Here is a 15,091-nt window from a genome sequence, read left to right as displayed (position 1 = left end):
GCGCTTAGTCGCCAAATTTATAGGGTACACAAAGGCAGTATCTAACCTATGGTTGTGGCAAACAGCGTACCACCAGGCTCTAAAAGAAATTTGTGTGGAGTCTTTCCAATTTATAGTAATTTGTTGAAAAGCAACTGCTAATAACATATCGATAATTTTGACATTCAACATCACGTTTTCCCAGAAAGGTGAATGACTTCCTAAGAAAACATTGGCAAAGGAAAAAGGAAACTTAGTTCCAAAAATTAGGTTGATTTGAGCCCAAACTTGTTTCCAGAAGTTACATACGGATACACAGGAGAATAACATGTGAAATAAATCGGCGTTAGGAGATGAACATGTCCAGCAAACATCTAATACAGTTGAAAATCTTTTATTTAAAATATGTGGTGATAATAAAATAAATAAAAGTCTATTATATACAAAAAACAATGTTTGCGTTGTGTTTGCCGCTCTGGAGGATTTGCGTAACTTCATCCATAAGTTCTTCCATAAAGGAATTGGCCAAGATGTCTAAAAATCATGTTCCTACGCCTTCTCTATTTTGGATTTCTGCCTAATAGTGTCATTGCCCTGTATATAGTGGAAGCTTTGGGTGTACTTTTGCAATTGTGAGGGGGAGTCCGAATTGTAAGGGAAGATGGGTGTACTGGATATACGGGTATATGTAGTCATCACAACTTCCTTTAAAAGATTGTATTTAATGGTGAACGAGGTAGGAAGCTTAAACAATTGGCTAAGCGAGGAAAGGGTAAAAAGACTGACTGGGCGAATAACTGGTGAACCCAAAGTAATCCCTTCTGTCTCCAAGTTTTCCAAAAAAAAGGGTTTATTGGGAATAAGCAAGCTTTTATTATGCCATATGGTTGAATTGAGGAAGGAATGTATAGTTTTGTGTGTGAGGGGAAGTGATGGCTGAAAGAGTTTGGAAGTCCATTTGATTATGGGGGTAGAGAGGGTCTGCGGTTTGCGTGAGAAGGAAAGATGTTCATGAAAAGAAAATGGAGATAGAAAAAGACGCTCCATTGAGGTCCACAGAGGACAGTCATCTGTGGGCTCAAGTAGCCAAAAGTATGCCTGACGCAGAAGGAATGCTTTCTGGTACGCCCGAAAATCGGGAAAATTAACTCCACCTTCTGATGGATACATCTGCCAGTGGATTCCTCACCTTGTGAATATCCCCTGCGCCAGCAACATTCGGAAACTTCTGCAGCAGTCCACGCCGATGAGGTCGAAGACAACGTCACAGAGGAACAGCTCCGCTCGCGACTCTGCCGACGTCACCGGCTCCATAAGAGGACCTCGTCGGCGTGATGTCAGTTCCCTTTTTTCCGCGCCGTCGAAGCCAACGGATTTCGGGACTCGCTGTTAGCTTTGTTGATACTTTGTGTATTATCTAGATTTTCTCTGTTCTTTCTCGAATGTCGGCAAGGAAGTCTGGATTCAAGCCTTGCCGTGTGTGTGGCAAGCACATGTCGATCACAGATCCACATGAGGACTGTGTGTGGTGTTTGTCATCAGACCACGACGTGGATGGCTGTTCCAGCTGCCGCAAGATGAGCACGAAGGCTCTTAAGGAACGGGAAGCGAAGCTCTTCATTGCAAAGATGAAGAAGGAGAAGAGAGGGAGAAGGAGGTCGAGGTCTCGATCGAAGTCAAGGTCGGTGTCTAAGTCGACTTCGGGGCATGCTTCTCGAGCCAAGAAGCATAAGAAGGGAAGATACTCGTCTCAACACCATTCGGACAAGAGTTCGGCTCCGAAGTCGAAATCACCAACTCGACGCCGGAGGAACTCTGTTTCTCCTTCTCCTGTGCCTGATTAACCTCCTGGTCCTTCATCGCCAGTGGCTTCCTTGACTCTGGCTTCACCGGTTTCGGCTCAGACTCCGACGCCGATTCCATCTCCGGTGCCGGTATCATCTCCGGCTCCATCTCCGGCCCCGGTTGAAGAACTTCAAGTCCCGGGTGAGCCTGCGACGCCGTTGATTCCACCGTCGGCGCCGGTTGGCCCGAGTCCGGTGATGCCTGACCAGTACCCTGCTTTCCCTGGACCAGGTCAGGACCCCTCGCATTATTTAAATGCTATGTACGGGGTGTTCGCTAGAGCCATGTACACCACTGGTGCACCTGCGGGTCCAATGGCATTTAATTTAGGGGTGCCGCAAGTATATCCACAGGCCCCTTTCATGCCGTTCTTTCCAGCGACGCCGTCTTGGCATCTACAGGCGCCGAGGACATCAACGCCGCTTCCATCCTCACCGGCTCGACCTCGTTCGACGCCGGCGGCTCCTGCAGATCCACGCTCGGCGCCGTCTGATTCGAACACGGCACCGCCGATGATACGGATTCGGTCCAGAAGGGAGGCTCAGAGGGTTGTTGATGAGCGGAGGTACCTTCTGGAGGAAGCAGAGGAAGGAGAATTGGTAGAATCAGATGAAGTATTTGAGGAGCTTAAGGAAGCTAGTGGGTTGGATTTGTCACCTGAGTGGGAGATTACTCCACCGTCGGACGAACCCTCGAAGGACGTTGCTCCTTATCATGCAGTTATCAGGAAGGCTGCAGAACTGCTTGATCTCCAGTTACCAACTACGGAGTTTAAATCGAACATTTTAACTGAGGTTTTACTTTCTCCTACCGCAGCTTCAGAGCCATTGCTTCCTTTTAATGAGGCCATTATGGGCCCTGTGTTAGAGGTGTGGCGTAAGCCCTTTTCTGCTCCTGCGGTCTCTAAGACGGTCGCTAGGAGATATAGGGCAGCACCAGGGGACCCTGAGTTTTTAACGTCACATCCTTCACCTGAGAGCCTGGTGATTCGGGCAGCTTGTTCGGGAAAGTCCAAGGGTGCTTTTCCTCAGGTTCCAGGGGACAGAGCGGCTAAAAAGCTGGACCAATCAGCAAAAAAGGTATTTTCATCAGCCAGCATGGCCTTGAAGTCAACGAACGCCACTTGTCTTCTAGGACGCTATGTGCATGCGCTTATGGGTTTGGCTAAGAAGCTGGCGCCGAAATTGTCTGAGGAGGATAGGGCTGGATTCAATGAGATCTTGACTGATGCCCAGGCGGCTGCACACCAGGTGATCCAAAGTGGACTGGACACGGCGGATTCAGTGGCGAGGATCAAGGGATCTTCTGTCGCCACCAGAAGGAGTGCATGGTTAAGATCTTCGGAGTTTTCACAGGATGTGCAACCGACTCTTTTGGACCTGCCATTTGATGGATCTGGCCTGTTTGGTAAAAACGCAGATGCTGCTCTGGAGCGTTTCAAAGAGAGCAAGGCGACTGCTAAATCTCTCGGCCTGCAATCTCAGTCGAGGGGGTCTTTTAAAAGGTACAGAGGGTTCGGAAGGACATCCTTTCGATCCTATAGACAGACCCAGCAGCAGCAGCAACAGCAGCAGCAAGGTTCCTCGTCTAGAGGTATCGGAGGTAGAATCAGGGGTCGCACGCGTGGCCGTCAACTCTCCTCCTCCTCCTCAGCCCCTTCCACCACCGCAAAGCAGCCCTAGATCCGCCATTCCGGATCATGCTGGTCCTGTGGGGGGCCGGCTTATCCATTTTCTACAAGATTGGGAGTCTGTAACTACAGATCTCTGGGTTCTGGATCTTGTAGAAAATGGGTACGCCCTTCCCTTTCGGGAGTTCCCTCCAAATTACCCTCCTTGTCAAAGGGCTTGCTCGGAGGACCACCGTCTTCTTCTACAGGAGGAAGTCCTGAAGCTATTTCAAAAAGGTGCGATAGAGGTGGTTCCAGAGCAGGAGAGGAGTCAGGGATGCTACTCCCGGTATTTTCTGATTCCGAAAAAGGGCGGCAGATTGCGTCCGATATTGGACCTCAGAATCTTGAATCTTTTTCTAAAGCAAGAGAAGTTCAAGATGCTCACCCTTGCTCAGGTTCTTCAAGCGCTGAATCAGGAGGACTGGATGGTGTCGCTCGACTTGCAGGATGCGTATTTTCACATCCCAATCCTGAAGTCGCACAGGAAGTATCTCCGTTTTACGGTTGGGTCGCAACATTACCAGTTTGCGGTCCTCCCGTTTGGCCTTACTACCGCACCTCGAGTCTTCACAAAGGTGATGGCAGTGGTGGCTGCACATCTCGGGGATTCCGGTATTCCCCTACCTGGACGACTGGCTTCTGAAAGCAGAATCCCCAGAGATGGTGCAACATCATCTGCATGTAACATCTCAACTGTTATTCGACTTGGGTTTTTCGATCAATGTGCCCAAATCTCACCTGGTGCCCTCTCAGCGCAACCTGTTCATAGGGGCAGTACTGGACACTGTGTGTCGAGCATTTCCTCCTCCTCAAAGAATTCTCGACATTCAGGAAATGGTTCCTTTATTCCACAATGGAGCGGTTGTTCCAGTTCTGAAGGTCCTTCGCCTGCTCGGTCTGTTCGCTTCCTGCATCTTGTTGGTCAACCATGCACGCTGGCACATGAGGGCGCTCCAGTGGTGCCTCTGCAAGCAGGGGTATCAGCACAAAGGAGATCTCAGGGAGCCTGTGAGGATCTCCAGAGAAGCTGCAGCGGATCTGTCCTGGTGGAGCGTGGAGGGCAACCTGTCTCAAGGGAAGCTCTCCTCTACCTCCATCGGTGGCCACGGTGATAACGGATGCATCCACCTTAGGGTGGGGTGCTCATCTGGGGGATCTGGAGATCAAGGGTCTTTGGTCTCCAGAGGAAAGGTTGCTTCACATCAACCTTTTGGAATTGAGGGCAATTCGTTTAGCACTCAAGGCCTTCCTCCCTTCCCTTCCCTTCGCGGTCAGTCTGTTCAGGTCCTGACGGACAACACTACCGCGATGTGGTATATAAACAAACCGGGAGGAGTGGGGTCTCTTTGTCTCTGCAGAGAGGCCCTGCGTCTATGGTCCTGGGCTCAGGACCATCCGATTTGTCTGATGGCAATCATCTGGCCGGGGTGCTGAACGTACGTGCGGACAGTCTCAGTCGGCAGTTCTCCGCCGACCACGAGTGGAGGCTCCATCCGGAGGTAGTTCGTCACGTCTTTTGGATGTGGGGAACTCCTCGGGTGGACCTGTTCGCCACCCGCGAGAACGCGCACTGCCCGTCATTCTGCAGTCTCTAGTTTCCAATGCAGGGGGTGTTGGGGGACGCGTTTCAGTTGAGTTGGAGCTCACGACTCCTTTACGCGTTTCCTCCCATACCCATGATTCCTCGGGTTCTGAGGAAGATTTGCCAAGACCGGGCCCTAGTCATATTGATCGCACCGGATTGGCCAAGAAGGGTGTGGTATACAGATCTTCTCCACCTCTCCTCGTGCCCTTCGCTCGGTCTCCCTCTGAGGGCAGACCTCCTCTCGCAGTCGGAGGGGCAGGTTCTACACCCCCACCTCCAGAGCTTACATCTTCATGCCTGGAGATTGAACGGGGCAACCTGAATTCCTTCTCTCTCCCGCCTGACGTGGTGGATGTAATTTTGTCTGCCAGACGTCATTCCACTAAATCTATATATTCCTATAGGTGCTCTAAATTTGTACTTTGGTGTGGAGAGAAGTCAATTGATCCTTTGAAGGCTTGTCTGTCTAACATTCTACAGTTTGCCCTTTCTCTTGCTCAGCAAGGCTTTGCTGTGGCCACTGTGAAGGGATACTTATCGGCTTTGTCGGCTTTCCTTTGCTTGCCGGATCAGCCGTCATTATTCAAATCACCTATTGTTCTTAGATTTCTTAGGGGTCTCACAAACCGGTTTCCTCCTACTCCCTTTATTGTGCCTCAATGGGACTTAAACCTTGTCTTAACTTATCTGATGGGTTCTCCCTTCGAGCCCTTGCACAAGTGTCCTTTGAGACTGTTGTCTTTTAAGACGGTTTTCCTCATTGCAATTACCTCGGCAAGGAGGGTAAGTGAGCTTCAAGCTCTTAGTTCAAAACCCCCGTTTTTGGCCATTCATGCTGAACGAATGGTACTCAGGACCAGGGCTGCATTTTTGCCTAAGGTGGTAACTCCTTTCCATCTGGGGCAATCCATTACCCTCCCTACCTTCTATCCTCCCCCTCACCCTTCCAAGGAGGAGGAGAGACTTCACCGCTTGGACCCTAAGAGGGCGGTGAGCTTCTACCTTGACAGGACAAAGGACTTCAGGGTTGATGACCAGCTCTTCGTGGGCTTTGTTGGACGCAGAAAGGGTCGAGCGGTGCACAAGCGCACCCTTTCCAGATGGATTGTCTTGTGCATCAAGATATGCTACTCTTTGACGGGTAAGGAACCTCCAGAGGGTTTGTGAGCTCATTCCACTAGAGCAAAATCTTCCACTTCTGCTTTATCTAGGGGTGTGCCTGTGGAGGACATTTGTAGGGCGGCAACTTGGGCCTCCCTCCACACCTTCGCAAAACATTATTGCTTGGACACCGAGGTGAGGAGGGACGGACACTTTGCTCGTTCCGTCCTTCAGGACTTTTTGGTATAGAAGGGTGGACACCCTCCTCCGGGAGTGGGGACTGCTGTGGGATTCTATTCACAAGGTGAGGAATCCACTGGCAGATGTATCCATCAGAAGAACAAGTTACTTACCTTCGGTAACGCTTTTTCTGGTGGATACAGTATCTGCCTGTGGATTCCTCAGTGACCCACCCGCCTCCCCGTTGTCCATCCTTCTATACCTACAATTCTATTGATGGTGTTTCAAATGGTATTTGTTACTGTCAAAAGGCATTGTGTTTATTCTTTTGCCTGTTTATTTATTCTTCACACAGTGTGTGTTGCTTTGCATATCATGTACTGTGTATACTGTGTATATATTGCTGTCGGTCCGTCCGTGTGCCTTGAAGGCACGGAAAAAAGGGGCGGAACTGACGTCATCACGCCGACGAGGTCCTCTTATGGAGCCGGTGACGTCGGCGGAGTCGCGAGCGGAGCTGTTCCTCTCTGATGTCGTCTTCGACCTCATCGGCGTGGACTGCTGCAGAAAGTTTCCGAATGTTGCTGGCGCAGGGGATATTCACAAGGTGAGGAATCCACAGGCAGATACTGTATCCACCAGAAAAAGCGTTACCGAAGGTAAGTAACTTGTTCTTCTGTTTTGGAACGATTTAACCTTATCGGAGACATTCTGGGTCTTTTATTGTTCCATAAAAAGGAAGAGAGGATGGAATTGATCTTGTTAAATGATTTAACAGGAATTGGAAGTGGTATATTGGAAATAGTGTATAAAACTATGGGCGACAGCATCATCTTAATGGTGTCTAAGCGCCCCCACCAAGATAAGTAAACTTAGCGGTTAGGTCTGAAAGATTTGAATACATTTATTCATGCACAGTGCTACTGTGTCTGAAATATTAGGTGTAATATGTAGCCCTAGGTACTTAATATGATTGGAACTCCATGTAAAGTTAGAAGCATTCAATTCTGGTTTGAAAGTATACTTGGTTATGGGCAACATTTTGCATTTTACATTATTTAGCTTGTATCCTGAAAGAAGGGAGTATACTTGAACTTCAGCTAGAAAGGCAGGGATTGATTCGCTTGGATTTGATATAAAAAGCAAGAGATCGTCCCCATTAGCTGCAAGTTTAATATGGTAATTTAACATTTGGAAACCATGTAAATTTGGGTTTTGGCGTAATTTGGAAAGGAAAGGTTCCAGAGCCAAATTAAAGAGGAAGGGAGAGAAGGGGCAACCTTGACGAACTCCTATACCTAAATCAAAGAATGAGGAAATCATACCATTAGCACAAACTACAGCACGAGGATTGGAATAAAGAAGAGAAACCAAGGATGTAAATTTGGGACCAAAGCCAAACCACTTAAGAGTGTAAAATAAATAGAGTGTAAAATGAATAAGTCCACTCAATCTATAAAAAACCTTTTCCGCGTCTAGTGCAATTGCTGCTAGGGATTGTTTTAGGTGAGAAGATTTGGATAAAACGTTACAAAGAAGTTGTGTATTGTCTGTGATAAATCGTCCCTTAACAAAGCCAGACTGTTCCTTTCCCAACAGGTTTGGTAGGTAGGAATCTAATCTAATAGCTAACCCTTTAGAAAAGATGTTATATTCAATGTTAACCAGGGAGATAGGCCTATAGTTTTTACAAAATCTAGAGTCTTTGCCTTCCTTGGGGATGAGGTAAATATGTGCTTCCGAAAAGGATCCAGAAGAGTTGTTAAAGAACTAAAAAAATTCATTAGAGTGCAATTTAGGCAAAAGGAGCTTGGAAAAATGAAGGTAGAATTCAACGGTAAAACCATCCGGACCCGGTGCCTTATCTTTTTTACGATGTTGAAGTGCAATAAAGAGTTCTCGTGTAATATCTGACTCCAAAGAGGCTAAATCTAGAGAAGAAAGTTGGGGTTTTGGTATGTTAGAAAAGAAATGTGACGGGGAATGATCAGTGGGTTGTGTTTCAGATGAATATAGAGATTTGTAAAAATGGGAGAATTCACTTAGAATTTCAGCATCCTTAAATTTTAAATTTGAATGTGTGTCGTAAATTGATTCTATGTTTAATTTGTTCTGCCTAACTTTTAAGTAATTAGCCAATATTTTCCCAGCTTTATTTTTACCTCGATAAAACTTTGCACTGGATTTTAACAGGTATAATGAGGCGTCATCAGTCGACTTCTTATTAAACTGTAATTTAGCGTTTGTAAGGGCTGTTAAGCAATGTTTCGAGTGAGACGTGTAATAAGAATGTTCTAACTTCTTGATGTCCTGAAGAAGATTCTTAGTGTGTAAACGTGCATTTCTGCATTTCTTGGCAACAAAACCAATAATGAAATCTCTTGCCGAAGCATTATATGCATCCCATATAGTTGAAAACGGCATGTGCTCAGTTTGATTTCAAAATATTCATTGAAAAATATTCATTGAAAAAAAGTAGTGAACGAAGCAGTAAACTCTGGGTTTAAAAGGAGAGCAATATTAAAACGCTATCTTTTAGGAATTGAAGATTTAGGTAAAATGTCTATGCCAATTGAAACAGAAGCATGATCCCAGAGTAAAATGGGGCCAATTTCTGCATGTGTAAGAGTTTGTGAGGTATTGTGGGAGACAAAAATATAATGCATTCTTGACTGGGTGTGGTGAGTGGGGGAATAGAAAGTATATTCTCTGGTAGTTGGATTACATAGGCACCAAGGCTCTAGGAGTTTGTGTTGAGTAATAGTGTGAACAAAGGATTTATGTGGTTTATTAGGAACAAAGGGAAATCTAGAGTTCCTGTCAACAAATGGGTCAAAAACCTGTTTTTCTGTTAGATGAGTTTCTTGTAAAAACACCAAATCAGCATTCAGTTTAGTTTAATGAGTAAGGACTCTGTCTTTTGATGGGAGAGTTTAGACCCCTCCATTAAATGAATTTTAATGACATAAATAATCAAAAATGAAAAGATTCAAAACTGTGAGACAAAAATCCAATTAGTTATAACACTGTATATTATTAAAAAAGAGTAAAAGGAGATGGAGGAAAGATAAGAACTCAGATAAGAGGAAAAATGTAGAAGGTATAAACCATGAATGAAAGACGAAATTGACAAAAAAGAAGAGTTAGAATTAATGAGTAGATAAAGAGGAGACAAGGAGCTAAGAAGAATGAGTATTAGAGTAGCAAGTACTGTTTTGTAGAAGAGAGAATAAAACTGGGTAAGAGTATAAAAGACACCGGAATCAAAAAGAGAGGGAAATTGTAAGACAATACAAAAAACGAAAGACAAAACAAACAACATACCTACACTAAGGGAGCAAGAATGTGGGGGAAGGTGGAGCCACACGGAGCAGACGAGACGTCCAGTGAGGACCGGACCAGACCAAGAAGGGAACACGCCATAACATAAACGTGACTGTGGAAGCAAAAAAATTAATGAAATGGTCAAATTAGCTCTAGCTTATATGCTAAATATAAACATGGAAGAAGCACAAACTTGTAATATTGGTTAACATTGTCAAAGATGAGACTAAAATGTAGGCCTAATAAAAATATTTAACCGCATAAATCCTGTAATCAACGAGAAGATGACAGCTCAAATAAACACAGACGAATCAAGTTCCATGTGAGGAGGATGGTCTTGAAGAATCCATAAGATCAGTCGTGTGTATTAATGAAGCTTTCAAACGTTCTGGATCAACGTATGAAGTAGTTTTGTTATTATAAGTGACTTTAGACAAGCATGGATGAAATAGACCATATCTGGCACCCTTGGAGCGGAGTTCTGTTCTCATGTCGAGGAAGGCTTTACGTCTTGACACAGTAGCTTTGGAATAGTCCTGTGCACAAAATAATGTAGCACCAGACCAGGACATTTTTTGAAGAGCCCTGGCAGCAGCCAAAACTTTTAACATATCTGTATACTCTAGAAAGTACAAAATGACTCGCCTCTGCCTCTGTGAAGGTGAAGTATTAGTGACAAAACGACCTAATCTGTGAACACGTATGTTCACTATGGTGTATTCTGGCAAGTGAAGAATTTTAGGAAGAAAAGGTTCAAAGAAAGCAATAGGATCTTCCCTTCAACCCCTTCCGCCAAATTATAGATGCGTATGTTATTTCTCCTGTTTCGATTTTCAAGGTCCTCAACTTGTTTTTGTAGTGTTGATACTTGAGAGTGTAAGGAGGTAACGCATTTAGTGGTATCCTGATAGGAGGAAGCATTCTGCTTCACTATTGAGTCTAGCGTCCAGCTGCGAACAGTTGTCTGATAGGATTTGGTATTTGTTTCCTCCATGAAAGGTCTGAGGGCTCTTATTCCCTGTAGCAGTAGTTCCATTGAGACTGGGGAGGCCGGTTTGGGTGGTGAAGTGGGTTCTTTTTTTCAGTGTTTCACATTAGACTTCCCTCATGTTAACTGCGTAGGCTCCATATCTGTTTTGCACTGGTCTATTTCAAGGAACCCCAAACTATCCAAATTAGAGAGTTCTGAGAAAACTTTTGAGTTTTTGATGAAGATGCGTTTTGGTTTCGAAGTAGCAGAGATGGTGCCTTTTGTTCTGCCCATCAAACTGTAAAATCGAGAGTCCAGAGGGCAAACACGGACTTCAAAGGTGAGGAAGTTGGCAATGAGGAGGAAAAAAAAACAACTGGCTGAAGGAGTGTACAGTTCAACGGGACAGCGCAGTGAAAATCGATTTTGTGGAATAAAACAGACCAAAAAGTATTAGGAGCCTATGTATATTAAGAGTCCGTTAAGTCGCCACCACAGGATAAGCATTTGAGATGCTTGAAAAAGCACTATGAATAGTCTAAAATGTGTCCATAAAGCAAAGAGGTATCACACATGAGAGGAATAATCCATACAGAGCCTCACAATGCTGTAAAAATAAAGCTAGTGCGCCTCTTAGTATTGAAAAGCTATCCTAATAAAATTGGAGATGAGACAAAATGGCGACTATAACCACATTACCTCAGCACCTATGGAAAGGTGGGGTGAAACTGGGCTACAGCGCCAGCATAGACCTCTGCTGAGAAATATGGCATTATAAAAGCACAGGGGGTCCAATGTGTGCATTAATGCAAGTCAAAATCGCTGCTTATGCAGAAAGAGAAACGTTCACGTTGTGTTAAAAAAAAAAAAAAAAAAATGGTGGCGTCATAGCGCGACCTCACAGGCGTGTGAACAGCATCCAATATAGCCTTGAAAATTACCGGAAAAGCAGAGGAGGTGGCTACATCCCCGCGAGTATCGACACCCGCGAGGTACTTCAGGCAGCTTCACGATTGGGTCTCTCTGAGCGCGGTTCGCCTGCAGCGGTCCGGGAGCCTCACCGCCATGCCTGCCGGGCTTCAAGCCACGCCCCCCTAGCTTAAGTTTCTAGAATTAGCAAAACACATTCGGATAGGCATTGGCAATGCCAGTAGGTCTGGCCTTAAAGTTCTAATGTAGAATGTGTTAGCACGTGACACACACATGAGGAAGCAGCAGGAGCAGAACGAGAGGGCTATAGTTGTAACGAAGTCCAACATGCAGTTTAACAGAAGCACTTGAGTGGAGATGGGAGTACACTCCCAATCTTCCAGTAGCATTAGGTGCGCGATAAATGCTCCACCTCCCAGAGCCAAGATGTGATTGACAGTCTCTAGCCAATGACTGAAAGAGGCTTTTCAAAGAAAGTCAATGGTTGAAAGGGATGGACCCAAAGCCCACATATTGTTACCGGTAAGTTTGTTTGAAAGCTGAGCTGTCAAACCCCGACCTTCTGACGTACACATTTGATGCTCTTCTGCTGGAAGACCAAGGGAGTACCCAAAGAATACAATCACTGGGTTGCAATGTACACCAAGGAAGTGTTGGAAATGGAGCATCCTTCCTAATCCTAGGAAGCCTCTAACAGGGGGATTTAAATTTACATTTTTGAAAATGTTTGTGGATTAAAGCAACCCAAGAACATTAAGTTGCAACGTTGCAGTTAAGAAGTGATTTTCATATCTAGTTATAAGTTGTGTTCAGTAATATGTCCACAACTCATTGGAGTGCGCATTGAGTTGCTACACGTGAATGTGTGTTCATGGTGAATAGGAAGTATGTAGTGGCTGGGCCTAGCACTGAGTCACCCTCTAGTGGCGGGCGGTGTTCATTTATAGTGCATATTCTGTCTACCCAGGTGACCCCAGCCTGAAGGGCGGGAATGGAATTCCAATGCGATGTGTCTACCTCGAAGAGATGGTGGCAGATCTGGATGGACAGGACTGGCTCGACATGGACAATGTGGAACAGGTTAATGAATAACTTCTCTTCTGTCAGGGGTCGGATAGTGGTCTCTTGTCTCTTCCAGTATTGGCCGCACTTAACATCTTGCATTTGTATGGAAAAAGGTTTTTGAAAGCAACTTAAGGTTATGGATATTGCAGGGGAACCACTGTCACTGATATTTGAGTGAGCGTATTAATGTAATGTGTTTTGCACATAGCCACCTCTAAGGCGGGATATATAACTTTTGACTGGGCCCTGAATTTATTTAGGTCCCTTTGCTGTATTTTTCATTGACTTATCCTGACCGTGAGCTGTTTATGGTGTTAGCATCTAAGTTTTGCATTGTGTACTGGGTGCTGGTTGTGGGATCGGTGCAGTACTGCATCTTCCCGGCCTCTTGGGTTTTAGGCTTCCGAAATAGATGTTGCTTTAATAAACACTCCCCTCTAATTTATGGGTACTTCTTCTATGGTTGTGTTTTGTAGAACCCTACTTGGGTTTTTGTTTGGTTTCCCAAACACTGCAGTTTCGATATTCTGTTCTTTGTTCGATGTTGCCACCTGTGTGGGTTTTTTTTTTTTTTTTTTAAATGTGCTTACATTTGTTTTGTTTTGAGAACATTCCCATGTGTGGTTGCTGGGCTTCTTCTAGATTGTGTTGGCAATACCCAGCTATTGGCAATCCTATGTGTTTGGTCTTATTTTGTTTTTCTCTCTCTCGCTTCTCAGGCCGTCTTCAGTCGATTGCTGCTCCCAGAACCAGGCAACCACCTTATCTACATGACTTCTGTAGGCACACAAAACCTCTCAGCAGATCGTGATGCTGGAGAGAAGCACATTATCCCTTACCTGAGTGCCTGCTTCCAGAGGGCAAAGGAAGAGGTTTGTGGTGACTGGGGCTTGAGATGTACTAGCTGTAGTGTGGGGCAGGTGGCACAAAAATGAGAGGGGGGGGGGTGTCTTGTCTTTTAATTCTGTTCTAGTTTTATGGTTGGCTGACGGGATAATTAATATTCATGATTAAGTTAAACTATTCATTGATTGCGAATACTAGGTTTACCAGTATGTTTACATAGATGTGATAACATTTTCCACATATCGGTCATTTGGGGGCTACCACTTCCAAATTGCATTCTAAGGTAGGGACTACCAGTTGCAAATTTTAATTTTTATCATGTGGTCTTTTTGAGCTAAAGGCTAAGAATATAAGTCTGGTTCATTCTCAATGCAAAAATGGGCCACAAGTGGTTGATTTCATTTGCACTTTGTGTGCTGGTGCCAGTTGGGGAAAAAAAGTGATTCAGGGCTTGTAACTTTTAGTCCTTCCATCTGCCCCTTCCTGAAAGATGAAGGGCACACTTTGCATTTATTTTACTGATTTCTCTGTAGGAAGACTGAACCTCTTTGGTGAAAGTAATGTAATGAAAAAGGGGATCCTCTGCTAATAATGCGAGTTCCTGAGGCAGTGAAAGAACATATCAATGTACAAAAACTTAGGGCAAATCAAATGGTTTAATTCACAAACCTATGTCAATGGGAAAACTCATTCAACAAGGAAAAAGGACTCAGAGAAAAATACATGGTGGGTTTATCGCAAACCTATTTATTATTTATTTAATTTTGAATCCTTGTTATAGAATATGGTGAAAATATTAAACTTTATTGAGCAAATGTATTTTTCATAAAACTAAAGCCATTTCACACATCTATTGCTTTCTCATAATTTATTCAAAACACACCCACTCCTGTTACAGCAGAGTAAATCTAGTATATAGAGCAATGTATTGTTCACTGAGCCCTTTTTCCTTGTTGAATGCGTTTTCACATGCATCTGTTTGTGAAGTAATCCATCTGATTTGACTTCAGGTTTTTGTACATTGATCTCCTCTTTGGTGACAGGAAATGGGCCAGACTTTGAGATCTGCTGGGTTATTGCAAGCCAGTGCAGGCATACGACGGACCTTGCCTCATAAGTCTTGGACTAGGGGGAGGAATTCTATTTACTCATGACATTCTTGATTACTGTGCATGTTTTAGGTCTATTTAAAAGCCCCAAGGTATCTTCTAGCCAGTGAGTGACAGTTGTGATAGAGCTGTGTAACTGTACTGGGACTGCAGTGGAAACCATGGGAAAGGTAGAGGGGTAGCATTAATTTTCAGAGCCTCACTGAATGTAACCATAGTAAGTCACAAAACATAAGGTTCGAGGCATATGAGCTGCAGATTACACACTTTTGCATAGATCGCCATCTGGTGTTGGGCCCGGATGTTTGCAGTTTGTTTTTCCTCTTGGCAGTCACGAGGTCAGTGACTCCTCCTTTGGATCGTATTGCGCATGGGCTTCGGCTCCATCCTCAGATTGTTTTTATCCGCCATCGATCTCGGATGTAATCTTCGCGCTCCGGTTCCGAACATTTTCCAGTTCGACGATCGAAGCGGAATCCCCACCA

At 44.8% G+C, this 15,091-nt stretch overlaps 1 protein-coding gene and 1 long non-coding RNA gene across 2 annotated transcripts in view; one reads left to right on the top strand and one right to left on the bottom strand.

Annotated features, from left to right (window-relative positions):
• Positions 1-15,091, bottom strand: part of LOC146856942 (uncharacterized) — a 385,883-nt gene that overhangs the window by 13,449 nt on the left and 357,343 nt on the right. Inside the window, exon 2 of the long non-coding RNA XR_014979833.1 lies at positions 9,687-9,798. This is a non-coding gene — a long non-coding RNA (uncharacterized LOC146856942). The remainder of the gene's footprint in view (positions 1-9,686; positions 9,799-15,091) is intronic.
• The window catches only part of UBE4A (ubiquitination factor E4A), a 218,920-nt gene that overhangs the window by 40,593 nt on the left and 163,236 nt on the right, over positions 1-15,091 (top strand). The window contains exons 4-5 of the mRNA XM_085647409.1: positions 12,554-12,666; positions 13,371-13,523. Of these exons, the coding sequence (XP_085503535.1) occupies positions 12,554-12,666; positions 13,371-13,523 (266 nt within the window). The remainder of the gene's footprint in view (positions 1-12,553; positions 12,667-13,370; positions 13,524-15,091) is intronic.

Source organism: Triturus cristatus, chromosome 3_2 (genome assembly GCF_964204655.1).
Source record: "Triturus cristatus chromosome 3_2, aTriCri1.1, whole genome shotgun sequence".
NCBI classification, from domain to species: Eukaryota; Metazoa; Chordata; class Amphibia; order Caudata; family Salamandridae; genus Triturus; species Triturus cristatus.
The sequence above is the reverse complement of the archived record's forward strand: the minus strand, read 5'-3'. Positions and strand labels throughout refer to the sequence as shown.